General features: G+C 44.5%; 1 protein-coding gene across 4 annotated transcripts in view; it reads left to right on the top strand.

Moving 5' to 3' along the window:
• The window catches only part of sox5 (SRY-box transcription factor 5), a 239,853-nt gene that overhangs the window by 201,556 nt on the left and 24,956 nt on the right, over window positions 1-13,341 (top strand). For all 4 annotated transcript variants that reach the window (XM_070896692.1, XM_070896691.1, XM_070896690.1 and 1 more), the window contains 2 exons: window positions 6,292-6,406; window positions 10,037-10,210. In XM_070896692.1, coding sequence (XP_070752793.1) covers window positions 6,292-6,406; window positions 10,037-10,210 — 289 coding nt within the window. The remainder of the gene's footprint in view (window positions 1-6,291; window positions 6,407-10,036; window positions 10,211-13,341) is intronic.

Below are 13,341 nucleotides of genomic sequence, written 5' to 3'. Positions count from 1 at the left end.
CACTACAGCCACTGTGCGCCGATGGTGGAAGGCTTATTGTACTGTATTCCCATGTGGTTCTTGTTAAATAAGTGTCAGACTCAAAATCTTTGTGGGGAGAAAAGCATGGACTGCACATGTTTGTCTGGAATACAGGCAACAGTGTCTCTTGTGTTGGTGATCAGCAGGAGACCATGAAGTAGCGGGATATCACTTCCGGTGGGATGAGTTAATTGAAGTTAAAAGCAAATGCTACACAACACTCAGTTACACTGGACTCAGATTTGCTCTAAAACATAAGATTCTGAATCCATGTTACGAGTTGGGTAATGGAACAATCTCTCTTGCTATAAACGTTTCAACAGATTTTTATTAACAACCGTGGATTTTTTTTTTGGAGTTAATTAAGATCTGTACCTTGTAGCTTTCATTAAACACAGCCTAGCTCACCATCAAAGAGGGTCACAGTATTAACTGACACTGCAACAAATCAAAGAGTGGCACTTTTATATGGAACTCAGAAGGTCAAAATCTCCCAGTAAATAAATGTTCACTGGTTACTTTTAGACGATTTATGCATCATTGCGATTTGATATAAACGTTGGTTAGCCTTGCAAATCAATGTTTCCACATTTTAAAATCTTGATTAATTAGGTCACGGTTTTTATCCGAATCTTATCGGGGGCCTAAATTCAACACTATCCTGGCCGTTTCATGGGCACTACTGATGACAGCGTAAGTTGTGTGACAGCACCGGAGGACCTGGACAACTGCTGGAACTGTTAGGGCCTCATTTCTTTAGGTGGCCCTGGCGGCTGCCTGAAATGAGGGCAGGTCTGGTTTTAATAGGGCAAAGAGAGCCTGCCACCGTCTCATGGCCCATCCGTGAAATCCGGGGCCCAGAGCGGGTCAGGCATCGAGCCTGGTTCCACTCGGTGTTACCTGGTTTCGTTACCATCATCATCATAGGCAGTCCCTTGAAATCGAGGAAGACTTGCTTCCACTCTAGAAGTGAGTTCTTAGGTGACTGAACAGTCCAATACGGGAATTACAGTCTCTGTCACAGGTGGAACAGACAGTGGTTGAAGGAAAGTCTAGTGGATGGGGAGTCTAGTTTGCTGCACACTCCTTCCGCTGTCCGCGCTTGAAACATTTCCTCTGCCCACCTGGGGCTCGCTTGCGGTGCAAGAGTTCCGAGTAGAGCACTTGCTTTGGGAGTCTTGTGTCAGGCATGCGGACGATGTGGCCTGCCCAACGGAGCTGGTCAAGTGCTTCAATGCTGGGAATGTTGGCCTGAGCGAGAACACTGACGGGGATTTGCAGGATCCATGAAATCCGTCTGCCCAGAGCGGGGGACAGGCATCGAGCCTGGTTCCGCTCGGCATTACTGGGTTTACAAGTGGCCTAACCAACGGTCCTTAAAGGGACCGCCACCGAATTAATGTCAGTCTTTTATTCTACCCGGTGTCCAGGCCAATATTTATCCCTCAATCAACATTTATCTGGTCATTATCACATTGCTGTTTGTGGGACCTTGCTGTGCGCAAAATGGTTGCCGCATTTCCTACATTACAACAGTGACTACACTCCAAATGTACCTCATTGGCTGTAAAGCGCTTTGAGATGTCCAGTGGTCGTGAAAGGCGCTATATAAATGCAAGTCTGCCTTTCTTCACGTGCCTTAACGTGGAGCCGGGAGGAACAGGAGTGCTCCATCCCGGCTGCATCGTCTTACTGTGAGCTGTCTCTGGCCCGAACACAATCCCCCTCCCCAGACTACCTGAAGGCCACAGTGGGCTCAAGATGGAATGGGCCACAGGAGCAAGCCAGCTCACCCTAAATACTAGAATGAAGGCTAAGGTCGAAGTTAAGGTGGTTCTTGGGACTCCTGGTTTGGTTGTGCGCTGGAAGGAAACCATCAGTTATGCACCTATCCTAAAACAGGCCATAAAGCTCCTCTAGACGTTTGAGGATTCTCTGGAAATTCTCCTGTAAAACGATGCATATAAAGAAATGACAAAAAATGAGCCGATTTTCAGATATTATTACTGAATTTGTTATTAAATCAAAAACTCTAGAAATATAGGGCCCAATTTTCCCCAAAGCATGTTTTTGGTGTACTTGAAGAGCTACGCCCGATTTTTTGGGGCCTAATTACGCCCCCCAAAAAATTTCAATTTTTACCGTTGGATTTTTAAATTTTGCCGTGGCCTAACCCGAACTTTAGTTTCGGGGGTGAAGCCTAGATCTGTGCCAAAAAGATCGTGTTGCCATGGTAACCAAGGTCACAATGCGAGCTGAGGCTGCAAAGTGAAGCATACAGCCAGCTCCCAACACATTAAAAGAATTGAAAAACAAATAGCAGCAACTTACCTCCAACCCCACCCAAAGGGCTTGCCGGTTCGGTCCCATTCTCTGTCCCCATTCTCCCGGTTCGGTCCTATTCTCGGTCCCCGGGACACAATGCGAGCTGAGATTGCAAAGTAAAGCATACAGCTCTCTCTCTCTCTCTCTCTCTCTCTCTCTTTCTCTCTCTCTCTCTCAACTGACCTAAAAAATCATAAGTAACTGAGTTACACTGGTGCAAATTGATTGAGTTTTCAACTTGGGCCAAAAAGAGCAGCCAGCTCCAAAAAAATGGCGCAAATCTCTGGGGAAAATTGAACCCATAGATTGGAGGATATAAACTAAGGGAGTGCTGCACTGTCAGAGTTGCCGTCTTTCAGATGAAGCATTAAATCAAGGGCCCCGTCTGCCCTTCCGGGGCAGACATAAAAGATCTGTTGGTACCATTTTGAAGAAGAGCAGGGGAGTTCTCCCCAGTGTCCTGGCCAATATTTATCAGCCAACATCACTAAAACACATAATCTGGTCATCTATCTCATTGCTGTTTGTGGGACTTTGCGGAGTGAAAACTGACTGCTATATTTGCATTTCAAAAGTAATTAGCTGTAAAATACTTTGGAACATCCTGAGGTTGTGACAAGATGCTATATAAATTTGCACATTCTTTTGTTTCTCCCTTGTGTCAATAGTCACCGTACAGCAAATCAGACATTGCATTATTTGTACCTCTCTATTATTGCACGTCGCAGTGTTTATACACCAATATCACTAAATAACCTGAATGCTTTGGATAATTTAGGGCTAAATTTCCTTTATTTAAAAAAAATAAGTATTAGCCTTATAAATATTTAAAGCCAACCTGTATCTGAGGAGTTAAATTATTGAGGTGCGGTTGAATTATTGATGCATCCATAAACCATTGTCAATTTTTTTTGTTAGCCCTTTAATTGCAAAGGATTTTCCAACAGGACAAGACTGACCATCTTGGTTCAGCTCAGTAAAAGAAGGGCGCGATTCCTTAGCCAGAATGCTGTTTGATTTGAATAGTAGCTGGTCGGAATGCTCAGAATCCCAGCGTAATGCTGATAAAGATCTATGTTTTTTTTAAGTAACCTGACTTTATAAATAAAACACGATGAACTGCATATTAATGAAATGTTTATCATCTTCCCCGCTCTGACAGTACCTGTCACTTCCCCTTACAGTTTGCACAGATCATTTTGTATTGTCCATTGAAAAAGAGAACATTTATTTTTATTGCTCTTGTCTCCACATTTATTTGCCTGCCATCTGGCAGGGTGGGATCATTAAAAGCATGTCGAAAGCAGTGTTATATAAAAGCATGTGTAAGTTCCAATTCACCAACAGGAGTCTTCCTTGCCCAGGTATTAATGGTAATTTCCCTTCATCCGCTGAACTCACAAACAATTAGAGGAATGCAACTGTTGGAATCTGAATTTCAGCCGCACAGCCTGTGCCTGTAATCGTTTCCTTAAATACCTAGCAGTGAAGGAGAACAGTAACAGGATTTAATTGAAAGTGGCATTTGATGATTATTTGTTATCCTTCCCTCTTGTGTTTATTCTCACCAGTAGACCCTGCAGCACTCAGCCATTCCGACCAGGATTTGATGTACAATACATTATGCACGGGGGTGGGGTGGGGGGGGGGCGGGTGCCATTTTAACCTAACTTGGCAGGATTTACACCGCGCCCGATATCGCACCCCGTTGACCTCAGTGGAGAGTCAAATCCGGCAGAGTGTAAAATCAGTATGGTACCTGATCCCCTGGGCTTCCCTCCTGCAAAGTTAGCTTACAATTCCCCCCAATGGAATGTTTGAACTAAAAGAAAGACATGTATTTATATAGCGCCTTTCACGTTCACCGGACATCTCAAAGCACTTTACAGCCAATGAAGTACTTTCGGAATGTAGTCACTGTTATAATGTGGGAAACGCGGCAGCCAACTTGCGCACAGCAAGCTCCCACAAACAGGAATGTGATAATGACCAGATAATCTTTTTTTTTGTTATGTTGATTGAGGGATAAATATTGGTCAGGACACCGGGGATAACTCCTCTGCTCTTCTTCAAAATAGTGCCATGGGATCTTTTACGTCCACTTGAGAGAGCAGACGGGGCCTCGGTTTAACGTCTCATCCAAAAGACGGCACCTCCAACAGTGCAGCACTCCCTCAGCACTGCACTGGAGTGTCAGCCTAGATTTATGTGCTCCAGTCCCTGGAGTGGGACTTGAGCCCACAACCTGAGCCTACCCACTGAGCCACAGCTGACACTCCAAGTCTGGCCTCTTGCACATCACAATTTTAATCACTCCACTATTGGTGGCCGTGCCTTCAACAGCCTGGGCCCTAAGTTCTGGAACTCCCTCCCTAAACCTCTCTGCCTCTCTACCTCTCCTTCTTTTAAGAAGCTTCTTAAAAACAACCTCTTTGACCACCTGTCCTAATATTTCCTTATGTGGCTCGATGTCAAATTTTGTTTGATAACGCTAATGTGAAGCCCCTTGGGACTTTTCACTATATTAAAGGCGTTATATAAATACAAGTTTTTGTTGTGGTTGCTAGGGTTATTTTTAATGGGGGTCGGATGGAATATACAAGGGGTGATTTTGCGAGGCGAGGTTCTTGGTGCAATGTGTTCCTTGACACAAGCATAAATTGGGGATCATATTACAACACTTCAAGGGCCGGTTCCATCATCTAGGAAGACAGTGCTGAGAGAGGAGCCTTGGCCAAAATCCCCTGCCTGGCAGTATTGGACAAACATCAGAAGGCTCCTCTTAGTATTTCATAATTGGTCACAATGTTTACTACAGCATGGTCAAACTTGTGTGTTATCAAAGAACTCTCTGAGGACTGAGATTTCAGCACGTGCTTGTCATTTCTGTGGGCTTTCTGTGAATTTTGTGCTGAAAAGCTTTGCTAAATAAAAGATGTTGAAATAAGACACTAAAAACCATCTAAAAAAAAAGTTATGTGACATTTAACAAACGAAGGTCAGTTTGTAAAAGAATTCATAATACACTTCTGCAAAACTGACTTTATACAAATTACTTTGATAAGTGGCACGAGGGAAAGTGTATCGAAAGAAATTGAAACTGATTGAATGTTAGGAACAACTATGGTTTTCCATAATGTCCAAACTATTGTATAATAATATAGTTTGTCTTTCCTGAGCACAATTTATGGGTTAGCATCAGATAAAATTTATATAGCGCCTTTCATGACCACTGGACGTCTCAAAGCACTTTACAGCCAATGAAGCACTTTTGGAGTGTAGTCACTGTTGTAATGTGGAACACGCAGCAGCCACCTTGCGCACAGCAAGCTCCCACAGACAGCAATGCAATAATGACCGGATAATCTGTGTTTTGTTACGTTGATTGAGGAATAAATCTTATCCAGGACACCAGGGTTGACCCCCCTGCTTTTCTTCAAAATAGTGCCATGGGATCTTTTACGTCCATTTGAGAGAGCAGACGGGACCTCGGATTAACATCACATCAGATACAATGACCATGAAAGTTGCCAGACTCTTGTATAAACCCAACTGGTTCACTAATGTCCTTCAGGGAAGGGACTGTGCCGTGCTCACCCAGTCTGGCTGATATGTGGCTCTGGTCTTGCACTGGATGGTTGACTCTTAATTGCCCCTTCGGCCCGAGGAAGCCACTCCATCATCAGGGCAACATGGGAGGGGCGGGGACAATAAATGCAGCCTTGACAATGCTGCCCACATGCCAAGAATAAATAAATACTTGAACAAATATATAAAGGCGCATGCAGCATTATTATTCAAGATGTCAATACTTAAAATGGAGCTAAAAGGAGAAGGAAATTCAGTTGCGACAGAACAAACTATTTTGGTTCTCAATCAAAATCAGAATCAAAGAAGCGACAGTTTTTTTAGTACATATGATGAATGGGTGCTTCTCCTTTACAGGTACACGAGAAAACTTCATTGGAAAATCTCGCCCAGCATCTGACTGAGAAGCGACCAGAAGATGGAAAGTTTGGGCACGCCATGGTGGATTTTAACATGGGCGGAGAATCTGATGGTTAGTACTCTATTTTGTTTAATATATGGTTTCATTTATTTTAAAGGTCTTACTGCTTCGGCTTACAAATTGCGTGTTTTGATCTTGCCTGAAAGATGCAGATTTTATGCTGCAGTCTTTCTGTCATCAGTGTCACAGTGGAAAATATGGTTTTCTAGTAATTTATGAAGAGGTGAGATTTCCCCTATTAGTTATAATGGCAAAATTGCTGTTTAAAGGGAAGTTTTAAACCTTCATTATGCATCAGCATACGTGAGTACCATGGGAGAATAGCAAATAATGAGAAGAAATGAGATCTAAAGCCGAGCACAGTATAAAAACCATCAGTGCGGCTTCATGCTTCAGTACTGATTTACAAGACTACCAGAATTAAGCAGGTATATGTAACTGCGCTGGGAATGGGAAAAACATACAGCACACTTTATTTATTGAACTAGAAGCAAACGATAATTGCTCAGCCGTTATTGAGATTTGCAGGAACCAATTAGTGGTGTAGTCACGGCCAGAATAGGACTCTGTGACTTGAGATAGATTGCAACAGGAGGCGGAAAGTGCTTTTGCCCTTTAGATATGATACCGGCCTGACAGAAGACAACTGCGGAATATACGCTGCATCTGCCATCAACTGGAATTCAGCAATTATAAGTGGATGTTCGCGGGAATTGAGTGGATTTGCAGAAGCTTAGAAGCCAAAGGTGGACAATATATAGGAAGTACATCTGAGATCACACATAGGTGAAGCTAAGACCTATCAAGAAAGGAATTATACCTACCAGGGAAAGGATGAACAGGTTGGGTCTCTTTTCTCTTGAGGCTGAGGGGTGACCTAATAGAGATCTTTAAAATGATGAAAGGTTTTGATAGAGTAGACACAGAGAGAGTGTTTCCCTTGTGGGGAAGAGCATAACTAGAGGCCATCGATATAAAATAGTCACCAAGAAATCAAGTAGAGAATTCAGAAGAAACTTCTTTACCCAGAAAATGATGAGAATGTGGAACTTGCTGCCACAAGGAATAGTTGAGGCGAATAGCGCAGGTGCATTTAAGGGGAAGTTAGATAAGCATGTGAGGTAGATGGGAATAGAGGGGTATGCTGATAGAGTTAGATGAGGAAGGAGGTGAGGAGGCTCGAGTGGAGCATAAACTGGTTGGGCTGAATAGCCTGTTTCTGTGTTGTATATTCTATGCAATTCTATGTAAGATGTAGGGCTCGGGGAAGAATGGGAAATCATTAAAGTGATGTGTACTGTGATATCCTTAGACACCATTATACAAGCACACTCACTACAACATGGCTCCCAAAAGAACTGTGATCACATGACCTTGCCACATGACCCTTTTATTATTGTTGCATCTGTAGTTGTTATTACATCAATAGTCCACTAGGTGGAGCTCTATTACATGTACTGTATATACTTGAAGAAGGGGAATTTTGTCGTCATCATCATCAGTTGAAGCTTCTTTGATTGTCCCTGGCATGTCTTCAAGGTAGGGGCTTGAATCCTGGTGTTGTGTTTGGGACTGTCCATGGTGGCTCTTCCGTTGACTGTGCTGTGGCTCCATCGCTTGCAGGTTGTGGATGCCATTGGCCAATTCTAGGATTAGCTCAACTGCCTCTTGGTGGCCTTTCCTCCATCGAGGGTCCCGCTGACCATCCTCCAGACACTCATCTGCCAGAAGCCCCTCGCACTTTCTGGAGGTGGCCAGGTGAATTACCCAGCATTGGCCAGAACCGTCCACGGTCATTCTGGTCACAGGTTTTGAGGAAGCCTAATGCTTCTGTTGTGTAGGCGTAGCCAGTGTGAAGCAAGTGCATTAAACAGTATTGCCTTACCAGCCAGGTCACACGGACCAGGATGGGAAGAAAGTGCATGAATACTGGAAATTGGAAACAAGACAGATAACATTGGAGGTACATAGCAGAATCATTGACAGGTTAGGTTAGCATATCCTTCATCCCTTCGTCACAACTAGTTGTACAAACCTCTGCCCCTGTCAGTGTTCCATTGGTTTCCTCTGAAGGTTAGGTGCTGCTCTAACTGTGTGTGCATTTTGAATGAAGCGGGAGCATCTAGTGTATGTCTATTTCACCTGGCTGTACATTCACTGAATCAGCTTAATGGTCGAAGTCTACTAGCCCGGGAAGACTTGGATCAGAGGCAGGAGGTTTCAGCACCTGTCACGACATGACATGTGTTGGTTTCTGGGAGTCTGCGCTGTCGGGGCTATTTCTGTTCTCGGGATGTGAGCAACACGAGCAAGTCCGTAGTCATTGGCCATCCCCAGTTTCCCTGTGAAGGTTGTGGTGGGCTTTCTCCTTCAACTGCTCTAGTCCCTGTGGTGTTGGCACTCCTACAATGGTGTTGGGTCAGGAATTCCACCATATTGATCCAGCAAGGACTGGAATGTCTGGCTATTATTTATGAGACGTAGCTTCGGAGGTGATTGATTGCTAGATGTTAGTGTGTGCATACAATGAATGTTGGCGTTCAAGCCTCTCCCTGGCCTCGCCCTCCCCCTCTCTCTAAACTCTTCCAGTCCCACAACCCTTTTGTTCTGGCCTCTTGTTCATCCCCCAATTCCTTATCCTCACCATTGGGTGGCCATGCCTTCCGCCATCTAGGCCCCAAGCTCTGGAATTCCCTCTCTAAACCGCTCCGTCTCTCCACCTCTCTCCCCTCCTTTCAGACACTGCGTAAAACCTACTTTTTTCACCTGTCCTAATATCTCCTTTAGCTTGGTGTCAATTATTTTCTCATTACGCTTCTGTGAGGCGCCTTGGGACGTTTTATTACGTTAAAGGCGATATATAAATTTAAGTTGTTGTTGAATGTAAATATTTATATTATTGAGAGGTTTTTGGACTTGTAAAAATAAGGGGAATCTTGATGAGCAATTTTCAAAACGTTTTCACATTCTACTATAACTTGAAACAAACAAACTGTCCAGGTTAACCCCACAAGGGGCTATTTTATCTGTAATGTGGAACAGAGTAATCTCTCACTCACTTCTCTCTGCATTGGTATCCAAAGATGTTAGCTTAAATCTCAAAGCTGTACCTGTTTCCATCTGCATGATAAATAGTGATGGAGATATTTGCATCCAATTAAATGCTGGTCTCGAGTTTCACTTAAGAAAGAAAGAAGAAACGTGCATTTATATAGCGCCGTTCATGTCCTCTGAATATCTCAAAAGCGATTCATAGCCAATGAATTCGTTTTCAAGTGTAGTCACTCTTGTTTGTAAGATTTCCTTCACTCCACCATCGGTGGCCGTGCCTTCAGCTGCCTGGGCCCTAAGCTCTGGAATTCCCTCCCTAAACCTCTCCGCCTCTCGCTCCTTTAAGACGCCACTTAAAAACTAGCTCCTTGACAAGCTTTTGAACAACTGTCCTAATATCTCCTCCTGTGGCTCAGTGTCAGATAACACTCCTGTGAAGCGTCCTGGCAGATTTTCACTGTTTAAAAACACCGTATAAATACACGCTGCTGTTGTTGCAGATGCAGCAACCAATTTGCACGCAGCAAGGTCTCCACAAACAGCAATGAGATAAATGACCAGATCGTCTGTTAGCAAAACGCAAATCGCAAAGCAAAAGCACGCGGCGTTAACCGTCCCTTGTTCCGGCAGGTAATGCGGGCGTGTCGGAGCCCAGGATCTATCGGGAGGCTCGAGGCCGGAGCAGTAACGAGCCGCACATCAAGCGGCCAATGAACGCCTTCATGGTCTGGGCCAAGGACGAGAGGCGAAAGATTCTGCAGGCCTTCCCCGACATGCACAACTCCAACATCAGTAAGATTCTGGGTAAGCGTTGATCTTGATTGGCTGGCATCCTCCTGAGTCTGTGTCTTGGCCGATTGTCTGCGTACTTCTTTTTATAGAAACAACAATTGTTTATGTCCCTGGCAATGTTTGATCAAGCTGGGATGACAGTAATATGCCAAAGATCATGACCATTTTTGCTTAATAGTTTGTAATTAAATACAGTACTTAGCAACACTGAGACTGAAGTTGGGTTGTCAGGTAGGAGAATGTGAGCTATGTGTAGATGTGATTAATTAATAAGTGTGAAGAAAACAACATCCCTCAGAAGACAAAAGGCAGCCTGAATCGTTAAGATGATAATGTCCGTGTAATTCTTCCTGACAGTCTGACAGATAACAACCATGTAATTCTTTCTGTGAGTCACTTATTCTTTGACTTTGCTAAATTAAATTACAATTTTTCAGTAAGAAACAGCCTCCTTAATGTCAAAATAGAGATAACTTGCCCAGCAGCTGAAGGAACTGTAGGTAATGTTGGTTTTAATTATTACCCGTAGCTTTTTAAAGGGGTGTTTTAATTAGGAATTTTTGGCTCGATGCTGTATGTGAGTGGGGGTGGCGGACTTTGAGCGTAGCAACAACAGTGGGGGCTGGAGGAGTCGATGGTGATCATTTCTGTGCACAGTTTAAAATGTACGACATATCGCAAACTGTCCAAAATATGGGAAGATTGCAATGGATTTCCATAACTGGCAGTATTTGCTTTTATTTCGTTGAGTGCTTCACTGTCTCACTGGCTTTCTGTGCTCTTGGGTAACACGCCTTCACATCGAAAGGCCTCGGCGGCTAAACTACTTCCAGGCGTGTGTCATTGCCATTCAGTACGTGCTTACTCAGAAGGCTGCTGGGTTGACTCTCCCTTCTGATTTTCCCACTCTGGCTGTGTGGAAAGAGATTGGCCTGAGCCCAGCATGCTGGGACAATTGAGACTGGAACACGGCATATGTGGTGCATTACAAGTTCAGACTCCCCTCCTATCTCTCTCTGTCTCTCTCTCTGCTACCCGACTGCTCCTATTTTCAATGGTTCTCCTCTGATGTATTTTTAAGGCACGGTTTTACTTGGCAAATATTGCTGCGTTATTAAAGCTGTGTGATCACGGTCTCCCTCGATGACACAGCGTGTTGAAGCTGCCAGCTTCTGTTTCCGGTTGGTGTTGCGTGAACTGATAGCCCAAGGTCGGGAGGAGGAAGTAATTGTGGCCACAGCTGACCTCAGCATCTGGAGGGAGGGGCTAAGGATGGCAGCTGGGGACAGGGGTCAGCCTGCCCTGTGGCACCCACCATAGTGAAGGTGTTTGTATGATTAATGAAGGAACCGAACTGTGCAGTGATTGTGCAAACCTACCTTAGCAAGGACTGACCAGGTTCAGGAGAAAGATGGATGGGTCGGAGAGGAATTTTCCAAAATTTTTTTTCTCCCTAAATTGGCCTGGGTTTTTATCTGGCTTTTGCCTCTCCCAGGAGAAAACATAGCTCCGGTTGGGGTGGAGTGTAGAATGTTTCAGTATAAGGGATGTCGCAGTTGTTTGAGGTGGATTGGTTGGGCTGGGTGCTCCTTGCCTTTCTGTCATTGTTCATAGGTTTATATGTAACCTTCAGGGCTGCTGACCGAGGGCCGTGTGGCTCTTTGTCGGCCGGCGCGGACACGATGGGCCAAAATGGCCTCCTTCTGTGCTGTAAATTTCTATGTTTCTAAGGGAGAATTGGGTGCTTTTAAACAACTGCAAATACTCCTTTTATAGTTGTAGGTGTTTTTTTTTTGGACAGTGAGATTTGCAGGCTAGTGTCAGCTGTGGCTCAGTGGGTAGCACCATCACTCACCTCTGAGCCAGAAGGTTGTGGGTTCAAGTCCCACTCCAGCAACTTAAACACATAGATCTAGGCTGACACTCCAAGTGCAGTGCTGAGCGAGTGCTGCACTGTCAGAGGTGCCATCTTTCAGATGAGATGTTAAACCGAGGCCCCGTCTGCCCTCTCAGGTGGACATAAAAGATCCCATGGCAGTATTTCGAAGAAGAGCAGGGGAGTTATCCCCGGTGTCCTGGGGCCAATATTTATCCCTCAATTAACATAACAAAAAAACAGATGATCTGGTCACTATCACATTGCTGTTTGCTGTGCACAAATTGGCTGCCGCATTTTCCACATTACAACAGTGACTACACTCCAAAAGTACTTCATTGGCTGTAAAGCACTTTGAGACGTCCGGTGCCATGAAACCACTATAGAAATTCAGGTTGTTTTTCTCTATTGAGTCGGAAACACATAGCAGCCTGATAGTCTGGTGTGTTGAACCCAAACATGACCTTTACCCATTGGGTGTTTGGTGACTGACTAAAAATGAATCTGTTATCTCCGGCAGGAAGCTTTCATCATTTTATTTACAGTCGGAAGAAAATGATCACAAAGTTTGTTCTCCCTTACATTGATATTCAGTTAAAAGTAAGCAAGTCCGGAGGAAAAAAGAAGGAAAGAAAGGGAATGTATTATTGAATTACAGGTTCTGAGAAATCAGCACTGAATTATTACTGAATAATGTAGTGAAGTTTTCTGATGATGTATTATTCCTTCTGAGTGAATAGCAAAGTGTTGTTTGATCTCATGGAGACTGTTTTCTCATATTCAGAGATATATTTAGACACAGAGCTAGTGTTGTGTGAAAAACAGGAAGCTTTTCTTTCAACCTGTGTGATATCTGTTTAATAGGAATAATGCTTTGCCTTATTTTTCGTGTCTCCCGCATGGATTTTTGCGAGCAATTTCCCAGGATTTCCAAGGGTCCGGTGTCATGGGTCCCAGCTTGTGTCGCATCAGGTGCGGTGCGAGCCACTGCGATCGGTTTGAACGCGTTTCCCCTGTCGGTGACGGGAGGGGCAGCAGTTAAATGGGGGGGGGGACCGGCTCCATTTTGAATAGGGGCCTACCGCTGGCCGTCCAGAGAGCCCGTCTGTTTCAGGTAGATCTCATTGGATATGCCCAAGGACCCCGATCGCCACTTTGGGACTGAACTGGTCGGAGCCCGTGCCGGACACACTCCACTCAGTTCCACGGGCGATGGAGTCGAAGAGGTGCAGCTGATGTCCGGTTTGGAATTGTATTGGTGGGGCTG

This window comes from Pristiophorus japonicus, chromosome 13, assembly GCF_044704955.1.
Source record: "Pristiophorus japonicus isolate sPriJap1 chromosome 13, sPriJap1.hap1, whole genome shotgun sequence".
Classification (NCBI taxonomy): Eukaryota; Metazoa; Chordata; class Chondrichthyes; family Pristiophoridae; genus Pristiophorus; species Pristiophorus japonicus.
This window is presented reverse-complemented; position numbering and strand designations above follow the sequence as displayed.